The sequence below is a fragment of the Pan troglodytes genome, chromosome 8 (assembly GCF_028858775.2).
Source record: "Pan troglodytes isolate AG18354 chromosome 8, NHGRI_mPanTro3-v2.0_pri, whole genome shotgun sequence".
Taxonomy (NCBI): Eukaryota; Metazoa; Chordata; class Mammalia; order Primates; family Hominidae; genus Pan; species Pan troglodytes.
The window spans coordinates 38,954,267-38,975,995 of record NC_072406.2 but is presented as its reverse complement, the minus strand read 5'-3'; the positions used below and the strand labels follow the sequence as shown (position 1 = coordinate 38,975,995).

The 21,729-nt window shown below is 34.9% G+C and overlaps 1 protein-coding gene across 14 annotated transcripts in view; it reads right to left on the bottom strand.

Moving 5' to 3' along the window:
- Positions 1-21,729, bottom strand: part of MYO3A (myosin IIIA) — a 285,430-nt gene that overhangs the window by 246,571 nt on the left and 17,130 nt on the right. For 11 of the 14 annotated variants that reach the window (XR_010146830.1, XR_010146831.1, XM_063781509.1 and 8 more), the window contains exons 3-4: positions 20,816-21,000; positions 18,091-18,225 (exon numbers count right to left, since the gene is read on the bottom strand). The exons of 2 other annotated variants lie outside the window; for them this stretch is intronic. Coding sequence is in view for 9 of the 12 variants with exons in the window: in XM_063781509.1 (XP_063637579.1) it covers positions 18,091-18,225; positions 20,816-20,983 (303 nt within the window). In the remaining 3 variants the exon portion in view is untranslated. Of the gene's footprint in view, positions 1-12,240; positions 12,362-18,090; positions 18,226-20,815; positions 21,001-21,729 lie in introns of all 14 variants that reach the window. One more of the 14 variants, XM_063781511.1, reaches the window with a different exon arrangement.

Below are 21,729 nucleotides of genomic sequence, written 5' to 3'. Positions count from 1 at the left end.
TCACAGAATTAGCAAATAGAATTTTTAAAAAGAAACAGCTAAGAAGAACTGTCCTGGAATCAAAATGAACCTCAAAGCTAGCCACAAAAAGTACTCCTGTAAGGAGTCTGCAACTTAATTGAATCAGATTGTGAAACAATTCATGCCCCAGGACACTGCTGGAAACAACAGAGGAATCAGCTGACAATTAGTGGAGCCTAATAACTGGGGGTGGCACCAACAGAGGCAGACAGATTAATAGAAAGACCAGGGAATGAAACAGTCATAGAAAAGCCCTGTTAAAATCACTGTCATTCCAGGGTGATTGTACATATGCCCTAAGCTGTGCTTGCTGAAGAGTGACATCAAAGCTTCATAGATGGGGAAAATAGATTTTACTAAAATAGTCCAGCCAAGTTTACAACAGTTTGTTCACTGTTGTAAACAAACAGGCAAACAACAAGTTCCCCACTCAGGGAACTTAGTACGAAGACTTCTTATAATAATTTAAGCAAATTTTCTGAAATGTACAGTTTTCAACAACAACAAAAAAATAAGACATGCAAAGAAACAGGAAAATATCATCCATACACATGAAAAAAAGGGCTTGTGAGCGGACCCAGTCATCGGACTTAGTGGACAAATATTCCAAAGCAAAGATATAAATATGTTTAAAGAACTAGAGGAAATCATCCTTACAGTAGCAAAGAAAGGTTTGATGGTAATGTCTCATCAAATATGGAATATCAGTAAAGAGAACACTCATCATTCATAAAAAAAGAACAAAGTGAAAATTATAGATTTAAAAACTACAGTAATGGAAATGAAAATTTCACTACAGGGACTCAACAGATTTGAATTGGGATTACAAAATATGAAAAAAAGAAGAAGGAATGAAGGTAAATGAACAGTTTCAGAGAAATATAAGCATACATGTAATGACAGTATGAGAAGACAAGAGAGAGAACAAGCAGCAGAAGAAAAATCTTTGAAGAAGTAATGACTGATAATTTTCAAATTTAATGAGAAGCATTCAGGCAGCTCAATGAACTCAAATAAGATAAATGCATGTAGTCCCAGCTACTCAGGAGGCTGAGGCAGGAGAATTGCTTGAACCTGGGAGGCGGAGGTTACAATCAGCTGAGACTGTGCCACTGCACTCCAGCCTGGGTGACAGAGTGAGACTCTGTCTCCAAACAAACACACAAACAAAAAAAGATAAATGCAAAGACGTCCAAGCTAGTCACACAATAGTAAAAAGGTTGAAAGCCTATAATAAAAGGAAAATCTTGAAATTAACAGAAGAAAAATGAATTGTCACATATTAGGGAACTAACAATGTTAACAACTGACTTCTCATTAGAACTATGTAGGCCAGAAGGCAGAGAGATGACATATTCAAGGTGCTAAAGGAAAAATACCTTACTAAGACTATCATACTCAGCAAAACTCTCTCAAAAATAAAGGGGAAATGAAGACATTGCCAGGTAAACAAAATTGACAGAACTCATTGTTAGCAGAACCAACTTATTAGAAATACTAAAGGAAATTTTTTAGAATGAAAGTAAGTGATCTCACATAGTGATCTGGATCTACACAAGAAAACAAAGAGCACTAGTAATGATAATTATTTTATTAGAGAAAAATGAAGATATACTGTAAATGCATATTTCTTCCTTTTTCTCTTAACTTATTTAAAAAGCAATTGTATAAAACATTAGGCATAGAATTGTATTGTTGAGCCTACAATATATAGAAATGTGACATATTTAACAATTGCATAAGAGAAGTGGGTTGGAGCAAAGCTGTACTGAAATAATCACACCAGGCAGGAACTCAAATTCACAGGAACAAACTAAAAGAACTGGAAACATTAAATAAGAAAGATAACAAACTATAATTAAATACTTGTTCTTCTTTCTTCTGCTTTTCTTTAAAATATAAAAAAAATGCACGGTTCTACTATTTACTGATACAATGTGTATAACAATACAGCATGAAAATGAAAAGGGAATAGAGCTAGAGCAATAATATTTCTATATCTCTCCAGAATTAAGTTAGTATAAATATTTGACAGAATTCACTAGTGAAGTCATTGGGCTTGGTATTTTCTTTGTGGAAAGGGTTTTAATTATTAAGTTTATTTTATTAATATAAACTATTTGTATTTTCTATTTCTTCTCATATCAGTTATACAACTCATGTCTTTCCAGAAAGACCCAAGACACTAAATTACCAAACTTATCAATATAAAGTTGTTCATAATATTTCATTAATATCATTTGAATGTCTATAAATTCAATAATAATTTTCCCCATTTGATACTTAATATAAATAATATGTATTTTCTTACTTTTCTCTGGATCTGTCTAAAGAGATCAAGTTTATTTACTTTATTAAGAGACAACTCTTCCTTTCATTCTATTATTTTTATTTTTTATTAAAGTGATTTCTACTATTATCTTTATTACTTCTTTCATTTAGGTTATATTGGATTTAATTTGCTTCAATTTTATTAACTTAAGGCAAAAATCTATATAATTGATATTAAATCTTTTTTTTCTAATATACATTACAGGGAGGTGCAAATGCCCTTCTAGGCACTGCTTAAATGCATTCTACACATTTGAGATGTTGCATTTCCATTATTCCATTCAAAATATTTTCACATTTTTCTTTTGATTTCCTCTCTGACCTAAAGTTTGTTTTTGAGGTGTGTGATCTAATTCCCAGGTATTTGATAGTTTTTCTTATATTTTTATTTTATAGATTTTAATTTAATTCCATTATGGTCAGATAATATTCTTTTATGATTTTGACTCTTTTAAACTTGTTGATATTTGTCTTATGGTCCAGAATATTTAAATTTTATGTATCCTCAAATAATTTTCTACTTGTTTTTTAAATTACTGAGGAGATGATTTTGAAATTTCCATTTAATATTGAGGATATGACTATTTCTTTTTTCATTTCTCTTAGTTTTTGACACACATAATTTTAAAGCTTTGTTATTAAGCACACACAAACTAAAAAGTGTTTTCTCCTCTTGATGAATTGAACTTTTTGTCATTATGAAATGTCATCTGTCTCTGATTATACTGCTTGTCTGGAAGTTACCTTGCCTTATATTAAAATAGCCATTCCAACTACTGAAATGAATAAAATGAATGTTTTCATTGTACAGCTTCTCCATCTCTTTACTTTCAATCTATCTATATCTGCATGTTTCTATTTAAAGTGTGTTTGTAGTTGGGTATTACAATCCAGTCTCATAATTTCTGCCTTTAAATTGTATAGTCTAAATCATATACACTTAATGTAATTATAAATATAACTGGGTTTAAGTTTACCATATTGCTGTATTTGTTTCTATTTGTCTCTTCTTGGTTCTCTTTTCCTATTTTCCTACTTTCTTTGGGTTGAATATTTCTAGTATTCCATTTTGTACTCCACTAGCTTATTAGCTATACTTCATTTTATTTTTTACCAGTTGCTTTAGGGTTTACAATATGCATCTTTAACTTATCACTATCTACATTAAAATAACATACCACTTCACATATAAGACACTTTAATTGTATACACTAGTCCCCCATTATCCATGGATTATATGTTCCAAGACCTTCAGTGGATACCCAAAACCACAGATAGTACTGCACCGTATATATACTATGCTTTTTGCTATACATACATCCTATGATCAAGTTTAACTTATAAACTAGGTACAGTAAGAGATGATAACTACTAGTAAAATGGAACAATTATAACAACATTCCAGCAACACTACTCCTGCATTCTGGGGCCTTTTTTAGAGATGGAGTCTTGCTCTGTCGCCCAAGCTGCCTGGAGTGTACTGGTGCAATCTCGGCTCACTGCAAGTTCCGCCTCCCGGGTTCACGCCATTCTCCTGCCTCCCGAGTAGCTGGGACTACAGGTGCACGCCACCTCGCCCGGCTAATTTTTTGCATTTTTAGTAGAGATGGGGTTTCACCATATTAGCCAGGATGGTCTTGATCTCCTGACCTTGTCATCCGCCCACCTTGGCCTCCCAAAGTGCTGGGATTACAGGCGTGAGCCACCATGCCTGGCCTGGGGCCGTTATTAAGTAAAATAAGGGTTACTTGAATATGAGCACTGCAATACTATGACAATCTGATAACCCAGATGGATACTAAGTCACTAATAGGCAGGTAGCATATACAACACAGATATGCTGTACAAGAAGATAATTCACATCCTGGGTGGGATGCAGCAGGACCACATGAGATTTCATCATGCTAATCAGAAAGGCACACAACTGAAAATGTGAATTGTTTATTTCTGGAATTTCCCATTTAATATTTTCAAACAGTGGTTGACCACAGGTGACTGAAATTGTGAAAAGCAAAACCTTGGATAAGGGTAAACTGCTTGTACTTCCAATTTTCCTCCTCTGTCCCTTTGCTATTTACACTGGTTATAACTTCACAATATAGAGTTATAATTGTAGTTCTAAAAAGCGTTTTTTCTTTCAAAGACACAACAAGTATAAAATCAAATGTTTCATATATGCCCTATATTTACCACTGATGGTGATTTTTATTCCTTTCTGTAGGTATGACTTTTCACCTGGAATCATTTTCCTTCAGCCTGAAAAATGTTCTTTGACATTTTTTATAGTGCAGGTCTCTGCCAGTAAATTCTTCATTTTTTCATTTGACATAAATGTCTGTTTTTATTTTGTCTTTATTTATGAATAACATTTTCACTGAATACAGAATTCAAAATTGAAGCGACTTTTCTTTCAGTCCTTCAAAGATGTCATTCCATTGCATTTGATGACAAACCAGTGGCCATTCTTATCTATAACACCTAAATATAACGTGTCTTTTTTCTCTTGCTGCTTTTATAATCCTTCTCATTAGTTTTCAGCATTTGGATTATGACATACCTTAGTGTGGCTTTCTTTCTCATACTTGAGTGATTTTTGACCTTCTTCAGCTTCTTAGTGCTCAGCAAATTTAGAAAAATTTCAGCCATTATTTAAATATGATATCCTCCACCCCCTCCACCCGCCATTCTCAGGCTGCAATGACACATAGGTGAGACTACTAGGTAATGTCTCATAGGTCACGGAGACTTTTCTCTCCAGCCTTATTTTGATAACTATGCTCCAGTTTGAACAGCTTAAATTTTCCTGCCTTCAAGTTTACTGATCTTTTCTCCCATATGCCTATTGTGCTGTTAAACCTGATTCTTATGAATTTGTCATCATATATATTATATTCTTAAGTTTTAGAAGTTCTATTCAGTTCTTTTTTCTATATTCCATTTCTTTCAACATTATGTTCATGTTTTTCTTTAAATCGTTGAACATATTTTAAAGTACGAACTTTAAAAGTATAACTTTAAAGTATAACTATTTTAAAGTACAAACCAGCTAATTTCAACATCTCTGTTACTTCTGGGTCTGACTCTATTGACTGATTTTTCTTCTGATAATGGGCTGCATATTCCTGAATCTTCACATATCTAGTGATCTAATATTGGAGCTGGATATTCTTAGTGTTACATTATTGAATTGTAGATTTTGCTGTCTTCTAATAATAAACGTTGAATTTTGCTCTGGCAGGCAGTTAATTACTTGTGGATCAACTTGAACTTTTCAGGTAGCTCTTATTCTAGGGCTAGTTTAGTCCTTCCTCCAATGTATAACCTTTCTGGAGGGTCTCTATTAAATGTCTCAGGTGTTCAGTGAAGTTTCCCCATTTTGGCTGGTAGTAACTCGAGCATCTCTCAATCCTGCACTAACTCCAGTAGTTGTGTGGATTACAGCCCTACATTGATTCTTTCTCTGGCAATTATTCTTTGCCAAACTGCCTGAAGTCACACTCTACATATATCTACGTGGGTTTTCAGTTAAATATTTTTATGTACTTATTTAGATTGTGTAGATAATCTTTATGTAGATTTTCAGAGCTTTTTTCTGCATAACTTCCTCTTCTCTGCACAGTCCAGTCACTCTGCCTTTCCAATTTCTTCAGCTCAGCAAGAGTTGCTTTGATCTCCTTGGGAACAGCTTCCTTCTGCCTGTGCTCTGGAAACTGCCTCTATGAATAATGATGAGGTAATTGTAGTGTTCGCCTCATTTATTTCCTTTTATCAATGTCACAGTCCTAAGTCTCTTTTCCAATATTTAAAAAGTGTTGTGTTTTTAAAAATATGTTTTGTCTAGCTTTCTCGTTGTTTATGGTACAACAGCATGTCAATACCTGGTCTGTCATGACCAGAAGCAAAAGCCCCAGAATGTTTTTACGTATACTATAATTTGAGAACCTCTGATAGAGTTTCTTGGACTTTCCTTTCATAAGAATCACCTTTGTGCTTGATTAGAAAACCACAGTTTCCAAGACACCATTCTTGCAGTTTTTGCTGCATGGGGTTCAAGATATTGAGATTCCTTTCATAAAAGTAGTTTGGGGGCTATTTCAAAGAATAAAGGTACTAAAACTGTTCAGTTTTTTTTTGTTTGTTTTCAGGTAGCAGATTAAAATGCTGCCTCCTCACATAGAACTTCTTTGACTACTCTTTTCACAAAAGGTTTTCTCTTTCCTATCCTATCAATGTCCCCTTTTATATTCTTCATAGCACTAATAAACACAAATAACCACTTTTAAATTTAGCTTTAAATTGTCTTCCTCCACCACTATACAGCAAGTTCCATGATGGCAGAGTGTCTTGTTCTCTATTGAATATTGAGAACCTACCAAAATGGCTGGTGCAGAGTAACAGATTACTATTTATAGAATAAATAAATTATTAGATGAATAAACTTCAGTTCTGTAAACTTACGCACACACGTAATAAAACGACAGAGGTCATCTTTTCACATGCTATGGAAGATACCTCTTCAAAGTATATCGTGGCTTCAGGGTTTAGAAACCAGGGAGCGGGGGCAAGATGGCAGAATAGAAAGTTCCACCCATTATCCCAGTCCCACCCCCTCGCAAGGACACCAAGTTAATAACTATGTACACAGAAAAAAACACCTTCTTAAGAACCGAAAATCTGGTGAGCACCCATAGTATCTGGTTTTAACTTCATATTGCTGAAGGAGGCACTGAAGAGAGAGAGAGAGAAAAAAAAAAAAAAACAGTTCTGAATCACCTATACCACCCCTTCCCTACCCCGGTAGCCAATGGGTGGTGCCCAGAGTTTCTCCGGGTGCTGCAGGAGGGCGAACACAGCAATTGTGAGGCATTGAACTCAGTACTGTCCTGTTAGAGCAGAAAGGAAAAGTAGGGCAAGCTCAACTGACGCCCACCCACAGAGGGAGCATTTAAACTCAGCCTAGGCAGAGGGGAACTACCAATTCCAGCAGTCTGAACTTGAGTGCCTGCAAACCTCGCTAGAGGTTTGCAGGTTTGCACTCTATGTATTCAAGTAAACTTGAAAAGCAATCTAGGCCATGAGGACTACAAATCATAAGCAAGTCCTAGTGCTGCACTAGGGCCCAGAGACAGTGGACTCGCGGATCATGCAACGAACTGAGACACCAACTGGGGCAGCCAAGGGAGTGCTGGCATCACGTCCCTTAGCCCCAGGCTGCACAGCTCAAGGCTCCAAAAGAAACCCCTCCCTTCCCCCTGAGGAGAGGAGAAGGAAGAGTGGCAAGGACTTTGTCTTGGATCTTGGATACCAGCTCAGCCACAGCAGGACAGGGTACCAATCAGAATCATGAGGCCCCCATTCCAGGCCCTAGCTCCCAGATGACATTTCTAAACACACTCTGGGCCATAAGGGAATCTGCCGCCATGAAGTAAAAGACCCAGTGCAAAAGAACATATCCTCAAAAGGGCAAATCTAAGAGTTATTGGCCTTAAAGAGGAGGTAGAGAGAGACAGGTGTAGAATGTTTATTCAAAGGAATAGTAACAGAGAACTTCCTAAACCTAGAGAAAGATATCAATATCCAAGTGCAAGAAGGTTGTAGAACACCAAGCAGATTTAACCCAAAGAAGACTACCTCAAGGCATTTAATAATCAAACTTCCAAAGGTCAGGGATACATAAAGGATCCTAAAAGCAGCAAGAGAAAAGAAATAAATAGCATACAATGAGGTTCAATACTTCTGGCAGCAACTTTTCAGTGGAAACCTTATGGGCCAGGAGAGAGTGGCATGACATATTTAAAGTGCTGAAGGAAAAAGAAAACAACTTTTACCCCGGAATAGTATATCCAGTGAAAATACCCTTCACACATGAAGAAGAAATAGAGACTTTGCCAGACAAACAAAAGTTGAAGGATTTCATCAATACCAAACCCATCCTACAAGAAATGCTAAAGGGAGTTCTTCAGTCAGAAAGAAAACAAAATTAATAAGGAATAAATAATCATCTGATGGTACAAAACTTACTGGTAATAGTAGTACACAGAGAAACACAGAATATTATAACACTGTGACTGTGGTGTATAAACTACTCTTATCCTATGTAGAAAGACCAAATGATGAACCAATCAAAAATAATAACTGCAACAACTTTTCAAGACATAGTACAATAAGATATAAATAGAAACAACAAAAAGTTAAAAATCAGGGGACAAAGCTAAGCTAAGGTGAGTTTTTATTAGTTTTATTTTTGCTTGTTTGTTTGTATATGCAAAGTGTGATATGTTCATCTTAATTCCTATGAAATATATTAATGTACCAAATTCTGGATTCCAATAAAATACTAATAAAATATTAATAAAAACTGGGACTACCACCTAATAGACATTTTCTAATGTGTGCTTTTGTAGTGTGTAAAATTTTCACATTCCTTTTCCAATGTGTAAACTAGAAGTATTTTAAAGGTATTATTGTTGTATAATATAATTGGCTCTTTTAGGTATACAGTTTGATGTATTTTAGTAATCATATACAATCATGTAACCACTAAATCAAAATATAGAACACTTACTTCACCCTAAAATGCTTTAAAAATCTAGGGGGAACACTATAGCACACTAGTAATGTAATCAACAATAAATCTATGATAACAGAGAAAATAACTTACCAGAAGAAATATTTTAATGTGTACAATAAAAATCTATTAATTTATTAAATAGCAAGACATCACTGGTCACCTCATATTTTCTTACCTCTGAAGTAACACTATAAACGTGCATGCCTATTCAAAGAAGATGCTTTTTCCGGCACTGAAGTACAATTAGGAAAGAAAGATATATAAGAGTTATATATATTATGTATATATTTCCTAAGTTAGAAGAGTATAAAGAAGTACATTTAGGCCATGTTTCTATCCTGCCCTTTAAATAAACAAAAAATGAAACAACTCTAGGTAACTGGCTGTCTGTTCTACTGCAAGTACACCAAATAATAGCCTTTTACATGAGAGCTGGGAATGGTGGTTCCAGCCTTAAGAACATGAAAGGAATCACACTGTGAGTCTGCTACTCCACTGCAATTGTGAACTGCCAAAGGGAAGAAGGAACAATTCTGTGCCATCTAAGTAACTCAGCAGCCCAGTTTCTCACTCCTGCCCTGTTTCTCCTGACCCCTCACAAATATACAAGTCCGCAAAGGCTTTATATTCCCCTTCTGTGTACATGTTATCCTCCAGGGCAGTAGCATTAAAGGGTTAATAGCTGAACAAACAGAAAGCTCACATTCATTCTAACTTATCTTCTTTCTATCATTCCATGCTTCCTTTCCTCAAGGCAGGCCTGATATTACTAACTAGATGTAAGTATAAAAACAGAACAACCAATAATGCATGACACATGAAAGTAGTATTTATGTCTATAAAAACCACTCTGATGACCGAAAATGTGCATTTGAGAGGCTTTATGACTATTTACTGAATTTTTGTGCTTTGAAATACCACCTGTAATTGGCAGTCTTTAGTCTCCTGAAAAGGATATAATTTCAAAGAGAAAAATTGCTATAATTGGGGAGCAATGAGAAAAAGCAATGTCACTATTATGAATGAACAAATCAGGACCAATTCAAATGAATAATAGAATGTAGTCTGTAGCACCACTGTGAAAGGAGCAATTATAGCTAAGATTGGATTATGAGGGAAAGGGTCTTTTAACAGAAAGATGTCCTAACTCTGAATTTTGGATTCATTATGGCTGAAGGCACACTAAGCAAACAGCTCCTGAGAGAGAAGCCCAGATTTCCTTACCTACTTAAAATGTGGTTGTTCATCCAACCAAGAAGGGGAAAATTACAATTAAATCTCAGTTCTCCCCTTTGTGTCCATCAATAGCAAATGCCTTATATGAGACTGATTTAACTCAATTTTGATGCTGTTTTAGGGTCTCCCGGTTCAGGTAGGAAGCATTTGAAGAATCCTACCCGAGTCCTCATCTTCTCAGCTCCCCTCCACCCTTGATACTGATCCCCAACAGTAGATATCAGGGGTAAAAGGCAGTGCAAAGCCAAAAGAAGTATTTACATCTCACTAAACAAGTCAGTCAAGAGATGTGATAGCAACAGGCAGAAAGGAATATACATAAGGTATTTCAAAATGAGGCATAGGTAGAAACAAACAGAAAACATTGGTTCTCCCTTTATGTCTACATCATTAGGAAAACCTAAAATATTGAATGACAACAAAACTCCCCATAGATGTTCTATAAAAAACTAAATTAGTTTCCACAGCATAAAACTTCATTCAAGTGTATAACTGGAATTTCAGAGGGCCAGCAACTACTGCCCTTTTACTAAACCTAGGTACCATTTAGATTCTCAAAATAAACATGCAGAGAATTAAGATGAAAATAACTCCTAAACAGAGTCCTTGTATATCATTCATGCTCAAAAACTTATAAAATAACAAAATGAGGGTAAAACAAAGAATAGAGAAAAATCATATCAGAAAGCAAAAGAAATAATTTTAAAATTGTAACTAGAAAAAACAGACTGCCCAGCAAGATCTGGCACATCATTATTCTTAGGATTTCAACTCTGGATTGAAATATAAGTAAAGTGATTTTTCGTTGTGAAAAGCATCTCACAGGAGTTTCTCTAGGCTAGTATGGCCATCCACACACACCAGGCTTAGAATGAGGACAGTAACTCATTGCTCTGATACATCCCCTCCAGTACTCACCTTCTGTATGTAGATTCACATTAAAAGCCTAGCACTGTTAACATGATTCTCTGGGTAACATTACAGCCACTGCCCCTCTTTTGGTACCCTCATGCAAAATAATTTAAATGGACTTTATTACAATGAAAGGTATAATTAGCAGTCATGTTGTACTACAAAGCATTGATGCCACAAGCCAATTTTCTGAAAGTGCCTCTAAAGCAGCACCTGCACCATTCGTGTTTATAAATCAGGTAATTGTACATCTAGCCACTTATGTGTATATGTGATTAGTCTAATTTACATATGCAAATCTATTATCTTATATACAGTTTGCCAACTTCTTGCTTTCCTTAGCCTTTTTTTTCCCTCCACTTTGTAAATTCAAGTAGATCAGATTTTGGAAATACCATTTTATTAAACTAAATTTATTCTTTTTTTCCAAAGTCATTTAGAGATATTTCCAATATCTCCATCTGATAATAAATTATAAGGACAAAATTCAAATAAATTGTAGCGACTCTACTGATTCATTATATCTGGATGTTGCTTTACTTATAAGATATTCCCAAAACATTTTAATCAATCCAACTCATTTTAATCAATCTGCTCTCTCAAAAAACATTTAACTAATATCAGGAGTTTCCAACTGTCTCCTAATTCCAGGTGAGAAATGCCAAGATATTAGAATAGGGATTTAATAGGCATAATAACAATGAATGATCTCATTCAATATTTTTAAGCCCTGGGAAAAGATTTACACCTTATTTTGTTGACCATTTAGGCCAATATTAGACAGAATACCTGAATCTCCACTTAAATGCACATCTGCCAATGATTCTATACATGGAAGAAAAATTAAAAATTCATTATCGAAAATGTTTTGAAGGATATAAACAAAAATTATATTCAAGATTACATCAAGGATTATGTACAGCAGTACTTCTCAAATATGCAAACACAAACAAGAATTAAACTCTAAAATTATCCATTAATGTAAGGCAAAATGGTTTAGGTTCATAATTTATATTCTATTATTTGGTAACTAAGTTTAGATGAGTAAAAGTTTAGCTTTGCTTTTATATGTGATTTTGCTAAAAATACAAACCTATCTTAAACTAGAGAAATAAAAAATGCAGTTGCCCCTTAAACAACAAGGGTTTGAACTCTGTGGGTCCACTTACATGTTAATTTTCTTCCACCTGTGCCAACCCTGAGACAGCAAGACCATCCTGTAATTTTCTTCCACCTGTGCCACTCCTGAGACAGCAAGATCATCCTCTCCTTTTCTTCCTCCTCCTCAGACTATTCAATGTGAAGATGATGAGGACAAAGACCTTTATGATGATCCACTTCCACTTAATGAACAGTAAAAATATTTGCTCTTCCTCATGATTTTCTTACTAACATTTTCTTTTCTATAGCTTATTTTATTGTAAGAATACAGCATATAATACATATGACATAAAAATATGCATTAATTGACTGTTTATGTGATCAGTAAGGCTTCTGGTCAACAGTAGACTATTAGTAGTTAAGTTTTAGGGGAGTCAAAATTTACACTTCGATTTTTCAGTGCATGGGAGATTGTCATCCCTAACAATTAAAAGTTAGGGTCAACTGTAATATTGAAATCATAGATAAATTATCTATTTTTAAAGAACATACATGGCTATTTAATTTTGTAAAATAATATACAGCATCAGATGATGAAAGATTTTTGAAAATACTATTATACATTTTGAAAGGCTCCAGAGCATAAAGTTGGCAAATGAAATATGTAAATTTATTTCCTCTTACTCATGAATCTCCATTAAAACACTAGTAAAGGAATAAAAAATTATAACCACAAAGAAAAAGAGGACAGAAAAAAGGAGAGCACTGAGCAAAAAAATTCAATAAATTTTGCAATATGGAAAGCAGATAAGCAAGCAGTAACTGATTTAGCAGTGCAGAGGAAGCCACAAACTAAGATCCTTTGTGTGGTTCTTTTGCGGTCACCTGAACAGATTAACCCAGATAGTGCTAGGGAATAGTAGAGGTGGAGAAGCAGTTGAGGGGAGCAGGGCAAAAAGCAAGGGGTCATTTGGAAGTCTTTAATCAAAAGACTCGAAACCCTCTTATCACATATGCAAAATATCAACATTCAGAAGCCTGCCTGAGCAGTACACACACAGACACATACACACACACACACGCACACACACACCCAGGTTAAGAGACTGGAAATTTTGTTCCCTGCTGACACTGAACTGGAGGGATTCAAGATTTGGTGACATCAGCAAAATGGGTAATCTGGGAGAGGCACAAATTACTACATGATGAGCCAAACAGAGAAAGAAACTTGAAAAGAGGAGGCCAAGGGATCCAGGAACCAGTGGTTCCATCAAGGTGGGCAGCAGAGAGATATCAAAGAGGTCAGACACATGGCAGGTCTCCAAACAAGACTGGGCAGATGAAGCGCTCCAAAAGTGTAATGAACAATATTGCCAAAATTAAGAACATGGATTACTAAATGAGGCAGTGTAGAAGCTCAGCCATACTTCTAGGTATAGCAATCACAACAAATCAAAAGTGTGGACTGCTCAGGAGAAGGTGGCACCACTAAACTGGATCTATGTTTTTATTGCTTTATCTCATCAACCCTTTGAAACTATGTTTTTTATTACTCAAGTGAATGTATTTACTTTGAAAAACATAACAATGATTAAAACTATCTGAAGTTACATTAAGTAAGAATATAGGATAATTTCATAAGTAATGTTGTCAACAAATTTAAACATACAAAAAACATACACTCCTATTCAACATAGTATTGGAAGTCCTAGCCAGAGTAATCAGGCAAGAGAAAGAAATAAAGGGCATCCAAATAGGAAGACAGGAAGGCAAACAATCCCTGTTTGCAGACGACATGATTCTATATCTAGAAAATTCCATGGTCTTGGCCCCAAAACTCCTTAAGCTGATAAACAACTTCAGCAAGATCTCAAGATACAAAATCTACGTACAAAAATCACTAGCATTCCTATACACCAAAAACAGTCAAACTGAGAGCCAGATAAAAAACAATCCCACTTAAAATTGCCACCAAATGAATAAAATACCTAGGAATACAGCTAATCAGGGAGGTGAAAGCCAGATAAAAACAATCCCATTTAAAATTGCCACAAAATGAATAAAATACCTAGGAATACAGCTAACCAGGGAGGTGAAAGATTTCCACAATGAAAACTGCAAAACATTGCTCAAAGAAATCATATGACAAACAAATGGAAAAACATTCCATGCTCATGGATAGGAAGAATCAATGTCATTTAAATGGCCATACTTCCCCAAAGCAATTTATAGATTCAATGCTATTCTTATCAAACTACCAATGACATTCTTCACAGAACTAGAAAAAAACTATTTTAAAATTCATGTGGAACCAAAAAGGAACCTGAATAGCCAAGGCAATCCTAAGCAAAAAAACAAAGCTGGAGGCATTACACTACGCAACTTCAAACTATACTACAGGGCTACAGTAAACAAAACAGCATGGTACTGTTTCAAAAACAGATACATGGACCAATGGAACAGAACAGAGAGCCCAGAAATAAGTCTACACACTTAAAACTATCTGAACTTTGACAAAGCTGACAAAAACAACCAATGGGGAAAGGATTCCCTATTCAATAAATGGTGCTGGGATAACTGGCTAACCATATGCAGAAGATTGAAACTGAACCCCTTCCTTACACTATATACAAATATCAACTCAAGATGGGTTAAAGACTTAACTGTAAAACCCAAAACTATAAAAACCTTGGAAGACAATCTAGGCAATACCATCCATTCTGGACATAGGAACCAGCAAAGATTTCATGATGAAGACTCCAAAAGCAATACCAACAAAAGCAAAACTTGACCAATGAAATCTTATTAAACTAAAGAGCTTCTGTATAGCAAAAGAAACCATCAACAGAGTAAAGAGACAGCCTACAGAATAGGAGAAAATGTTTACAAACAATGCATCTGACAAAGGTCTAATATCCAGCATCTGTAAGGAACTTATATTTAGAAGGAAAAAACAAACGACCCCATTAAAAGTGGGCAAAGAAAATGAACAGATACTTTTCAAAAGAAGATATACATGTAGCCAATAGCATATGAAAAAAGCTCAACATCACTGATCATTAGAGATATGAAAATCAAAACACAATGAGATACCGTCTCACACCAGTCAGAATAGCTATTTTTAAAAAGTCAAAAAATAACAGATATTGGTGAGGTTTCAGAGAAAAGAGAATGCTTATATGCTGCTGGTGAGATTGTAAATTAGTTTAGCCATTGTGGAAAACAGTGTGATGATTCCTCAAAGAACTAAAAACAGAACTACCATGAAACCCAGCTATCTATTGCATTACTGGGTATATACCCAAAGGAATAGAAATTGTTCTACCACAAAGACACAGACACATGTATGTTCATTGCAACACTATTCACAATAGCAAAAACATGAAATCAACCTACATGCCTGTATTAGTCCATTTTCACACTGCTGATAAAGACATACCCGAGACTGGACAATTTACAAAAGAAAGGTTTAAAGGACTTATGGTTCCACACGGCTGGGGAGGCCTCACAATCATGGTGGAAGGCAATGGGGAGCAAGTCACATCTTACATGGATGTCAGCAGGCAAGGAGAGAGCTTATGCAGGGAAATTTTCCCCTTATAAAACCATCAGATCTCATGAGACTTATTCACTATCATGAGAATATCATAGGAAAGACCTGCCCCCACGATTCAGTTACTTCCCACTGGGTCCCTTCCACAACACATGGGAATTCAAGATGAGGTTTGGGTGGGGACACAGCCAAACCTTATCAATGCACATCAATGGCAGACTGAATAAAGAAAATGTGGTACATATACATTGTGAAATACTATGCAGCCATAAAAAAGACTGAGATCATGTCCTTTGCAGGAACATGATTGGAGCCAGAGGCTATTATCCTTAGCAAACTAATGCAGGAAGAGAAATTCAAATGTCACATGTTCTCACCTATAAGTGGAGCTAAATTATGAGAACACATGGACACATAGAGAGGGACAACAGATACCTGATGGTAGAGGGTGGGAAGATGGTGAGGATCAGGAAAAATAACTAATGGGAACTAGGCTTAACACCTTGGTGATGAAATAATCTGTACAACAAACCCCTGTGACACAAGTTTACCTATATAACAAACCTGCAAATGTACTCCTGTACTTAAAATTTTTTAAAAGGAAAAAAAAAAGAAAAAAACATACAAAAATGAAGCAAATATGTTAAATATTAAGAATTTTTTTATAGGATCAAATATTTTCTACAATGATCATCTATTATTTGTAGAATCATTTAAAAACCATAATGGAGACCAGGCACAGTGTCTCACAACTGTAATCCCAGCACTTTAGGAGGTCGAGATAGGTGGATCACTTGAGATCAGGAGTTTGAGACCAGCCTGGCCAACACAGTGAAACACTGTCTCTACTAAAAATACAAAAAAAAAAAAAAAAAAAATTTAGCTGGGCATGGTGGCATGTGACTGTAATCCCAGCTACTTGTGAGGCTGAGGCTCGAGAATCACTTGAACTCAGGAGGCTGTTGCAGTGAGTTGAGATTGTGCCACTGCACTCCAGCCTGGGCAACAAAGCAAGACTCCATTTCAAAAAAAAAAAAACCATAATAGAAAAATATGAATATAAAGTCTTAATATAATTTATATATGATTATTGTGCCTATTACACTTTGGCTGTGTCCCCTCCAAAATTCATGTGTTGAAACTTAATGGTGAAAGTGATATTGTTAAGAGGTGGGACCTTTAAGAGGTAATTAGGCCATGAAAGCATCTTCCTCATGAATGCGGTTTTAAGATCCTTATTAAAAAGAGGCTCCACATAATGTTGGGCTCTCTTGCCTTCTGCCTTCTGCCATGTGAGAACACAGCGTTTCTTCTCTCCAGAGCATGTAGCAACAAGGTGCCATCTTGGAAGTGAACAGGCCTCACCAGACAAGTGAACCTGCTGGTTCCTGGATCTTGGACTTCCAGCCTCCAAAACTGTGAGGAATAAGTTTCTATTCTGTATGAATTACCTAGTGTGTGGATTTTTGTTATAGCAGCACAAACAGACTAAGACAATGCCACTTCAGGAAAAGCAATGAAACATTCAAAAAGAAATAAAATACTCAAACGCTAATAAAACAATGATGAACACAATAAATATATGCTGTTATAGCTGTCAAATAAAGGTATCTACTGTCTCTGAATTTGATAAAAGCAATTTAAAAAATTCTAATAGATTTTATTAGAAATAATGTTTACCACACTTGAATAATGTTCAATGAAAATCAGAAAAATGGAATTATTCTGAGACTGACAGTCACCTTAGTGCAGGAGCTGCTAGTACTCCTGCCTTAGAGAGGATTGCTTAAGTGTAAGAAAAACTACTCTCAGGATTGGAAAGGGCAGACACTACAGCTTTCCTTTAGCAACTTACTCAGTATCAACACCATTTTAAGTAAGTTTTCTTCCCTGTAAATATAAATATCTGGTTCTGTAGCTCAAGTCATTAGCATTCAATAAAGACAGAAAAAGAAAATCATAGCTCACTATTTTTGTCTAATGAAGCCTCAACTTAACATTAATTTTTTCTTATATCCTAGCACCTGGCACAGAGGCATATCACATGTTAATGAAACAAAATACAGATGAATAAATAAATATAATGAAATCCCTTTTAATTTTTCTGTGGGAAAAATAATCTCAGTTTATTTGGTCTTTTATTGTGGAGTCATTTCCTTTTAATATTTACTAGTCTTTGTGGCTTTCCTTCAATTTTTTGATGTTTCTTAAGATGGCAAGGCCAAAACTAGGCACAACTTTCATGGCTGGTCAGGAGCTTATCAGAATTGTTTTTATGATATCAATGTTACATAAATAGTATAACAAGTCATTTCAGAACCACACTCTAAGTTTCCACCCATACAAATGATGCGGACACACTTACCTCAAGAACCAACCACAGCTTGTCTCCATTTACTTTATCCTTCTTAAAGTATATCCCATAGAATCTGACCACATTAGGGTGGTCAGAAAGTGCTTTTAAGATGTTATATTCTGCTTCAATCTCTTCATCAATATCCTAGTTTCAAAAAGTCATAAGAATAGAACTGTGAGAAAACCATGAGTAATGTCAAAGAAACAGATTATAGAATACCAAATACAGAATTTCATTATGTCAAGGTCATAATAGTTTTTACTGTGCTTAGTGTTATGTATTGTAATTTCTCATTACATAATTTAAGGGGAGAGATTGTGATTTTCATGCTAATCAAGTGAATCTCAAGTTATATTAATTTCATCAAATTTTAAAATGGATAAATAAAATGTTATTTTTATTTGCAATTATAAGTAAACATCTATGGAGAGCTACTCCAGATGATTTTGCTTTTTTGTATTATTAACTTTGTTACAAGGGCAAAGCCATTGACCTGAAATAATAAATTTTAGGACTGGAAATCTGGTTCATTTTGTTTCTTTGGAAAATAGGATATTTAGAAGCTATCCAAAAATCAGTCATACAAACAATAAATTCCCACTTTTCCAAAAAACTCAAATAGAGTTAAGTTATAAAAGATTGCACAAAACCTTTAGTGATCTAAAGGTCCATTCACCAAAAGAAGAACAGGTTGCTATCTTATCAATCAGAATGAAAGACAGCCACTTAGACATATTTCTAGAAAATCGCATATATATGAAACAATTCATAGAGCAATAAATAAGAGAAAGCCTTATTAATACTGCTTTTACAGTGACATTTAATGCCTATGTTGTTTTATTATAGGATCATGGAATCATAGAGGTAGAAATTTAAATCTGAGCTCTAATTTTAAAGGCATAAAGTTAAGCCCTGAGAAGTTGAAGTCAGAGCTGGTTACTGTAAAATCCAGATATAGACTCCGAGCCTGCTACCTTCTCATCTTACTCATTCAACTCCTCTCTTGAAAAGAAAATGACTGATTAAAAATATGTAAGAGTAAGACTCCTTTAATTTAAAATAAGCAAATCTTTGCAAGATGTTTGGATGCATTTAAATTTATTTAAGATTATAATCTCTTGGTTATAAATCTTTTTTATTTGACTTGTGACATGATGAAGAGTAAATAAATAATTCTTAGAAAAATGTATATGTACTGTGACAAGAATGAAAGCAAAAGGATAAATTAAGCTTAATAGTCATGAAATCAATATTTCATTAAATTGTACTAAATAGGGGGGACTTACAAGGTTTGTAGGTATACCATATGTGAGTAAATTATGAAAGAATAGTCGTTACATGGATTATAAGCCATTTGTTCTCCATTAAGAAGGAAGAGAAAGAGATACACTATGGGGCCAGACAATGGGATTGGGCTGAATTTCTTTCTCTTGCTGCCACACACCTGAATCCCTAATGCAAAGGCTACAGGAAAGAGAGGTATAGTCACTTTGGCAGAACTTAACTTGTACCTCTGTTCCTTCAGTTTAAATGCTTAGAAGTTTCCAAGAGAATGTGAAGACATTCAGCAACAGTTAAGCCTGGGCATACTGAGTCTCATTTTTTTTCCTCCAGTGTATTTATTTAATTTATTGCTTTAAAATAAACCTCCCCTACCTTTCTCCTCTGCTCAAAATAATATGGAAGAGTGTAGTTATAATGGGTTTAGCAGAAATAAACTATCAAAAAATAAAAAAAGAAACAGCAACCCTAAGACGAACAAATGGAGACTCAGAGACCTTTTGCAGCATCTCACAGTTAGTAGATGAGTGTAACAAGGACCTAGCACTCTGATGTCCTCTCTATACACATTACATCATTTTCATCATGCCATGCTCCCATCATGTGTGCAAGAGTCTGTTAATTGGAGCAGTTGCTTTCAATAGATGTTTGGGGAGCATCTGATTACTGAGCTCATTCTGGCTCTCCCATGTGCTATGGGAGAGAAAGGTGTCTCCCAGCAACCTGAAGATATTCTGAAACTGCCAGCTCTCATTACCAGAAGATAGAATCTCAGTAGTCTCATGCTCTTAACAACAGAGAAAAGGTTTGGCAGTTTCGCTTATCACAACTGCTACTTAAAAAAAAAAAAAAAAAGCAAATGGGGCCCCCATTGTGGCCTCCTGTAAGCAGAGACTAGCAGAGCTGAACATGAAATTTAATTCTTCACAATAAGGAACTTTGCCCTGATTATAAATCTACACCATGTCTGCTTTGGAAACATTTAAGCAAACCTGAAAATTAATTTTCTTCCTCTGAAATAAATTTAATTTTAAAAAGTCTTCTTTAGTTTGGCCTAAGAGAAATACCTCCTGAAGCCTAAATAAACACAGGACGAAAAGAAGATATGGTTAAGATGCCATTTCAGGATTACTTCTAGACCCCTGAGTTTGTATCTTTACAATTTTTCATGTCTAAAATAACATTCAGTCAACTTCAATAATATTGTCGGTTGAGAGCTGCATTTTTGCGTGCTTATGCATTTATTCATCAAGTACTTATTGTGCCTTATTACATATACTAAGCACAGAAATTTGGAAAAGCAAATAAGTAGACTTCTCTTTTACATTTATCTTCAAATTGTAACCTGTTTTAGACTGCTATTGTGATGAATAAATCAAGATAAAATACAGTCTTTTTAAGTGTTTCATACAGATAAAAATAAAGCTAATTAGAAGGAAAAAATATGACTTACGTGAATTGGATCAAGAATTTTGACTGCTGCTTTTTGGCCATTTTTCTTATTTAATACTTTAAAAACTTTCCCATAAGTTCCTTTGCCAATTGTCTCAGTGATTTCCCATGTATCAGAAGGATCAGGAAAGTTATCAAAGATGATTGTTTTTCCAATTAATGGAAACATCTCAAAGATTTAAATACCTGGAGATAAGAAGTACAGTTTCATCTACATTTGATTGAGGATATCAAATGGCACACACAAACCCATGGGAAATTAGCGAATATTTTCACTGATATGATAGAAAATATTCAACAGCAACCAAACATATTTCAGAGTCACAGGAAATTTGAATTTCAATTCTCATTTGCAAACATTAATATGAATTTAATAATGCTTTGTAAGCAGGGCTTTATTTCTATGTCCAATCTAGTCTCTTATTAATTGCTGTTAATTCTTTTTAGATTAAAATAAGAGGCATATTTATATAATTTTGATTTTCTTCTTTATACTCACGTATCACAACAAATCAAATAATTTTAGAATGAACCTTAGAGAAGATAAAATTCAACTTCCTCATTTAAGCAGATCTTGCATTTTATAAGTGATCACGTTTTATGTCACTTCTCTATGCAAAACTCAATAATGGGTCCTCTAACATGGCTTTTAGGATGAAATTTCCTTAACATAACCTACCAAATTCTTTAAAATATGGCCTTTGCTTAATGTTCCAGCCTCTTCTCTCATATACTATGATTCAGCTATTTATACCTCAAGGCATTTCTTTCTTGAGGACCTTAATATACACTATTCCTGACCCCCTCTGCCTGTGGCTTCTTTGCTAAATTGCAAAACCTACTAATCTTTCAGACCTCAGCTTAGAGACCACTTCATACAAGTGTGACTACTCTCCACCCCATCTGGGTTGCATG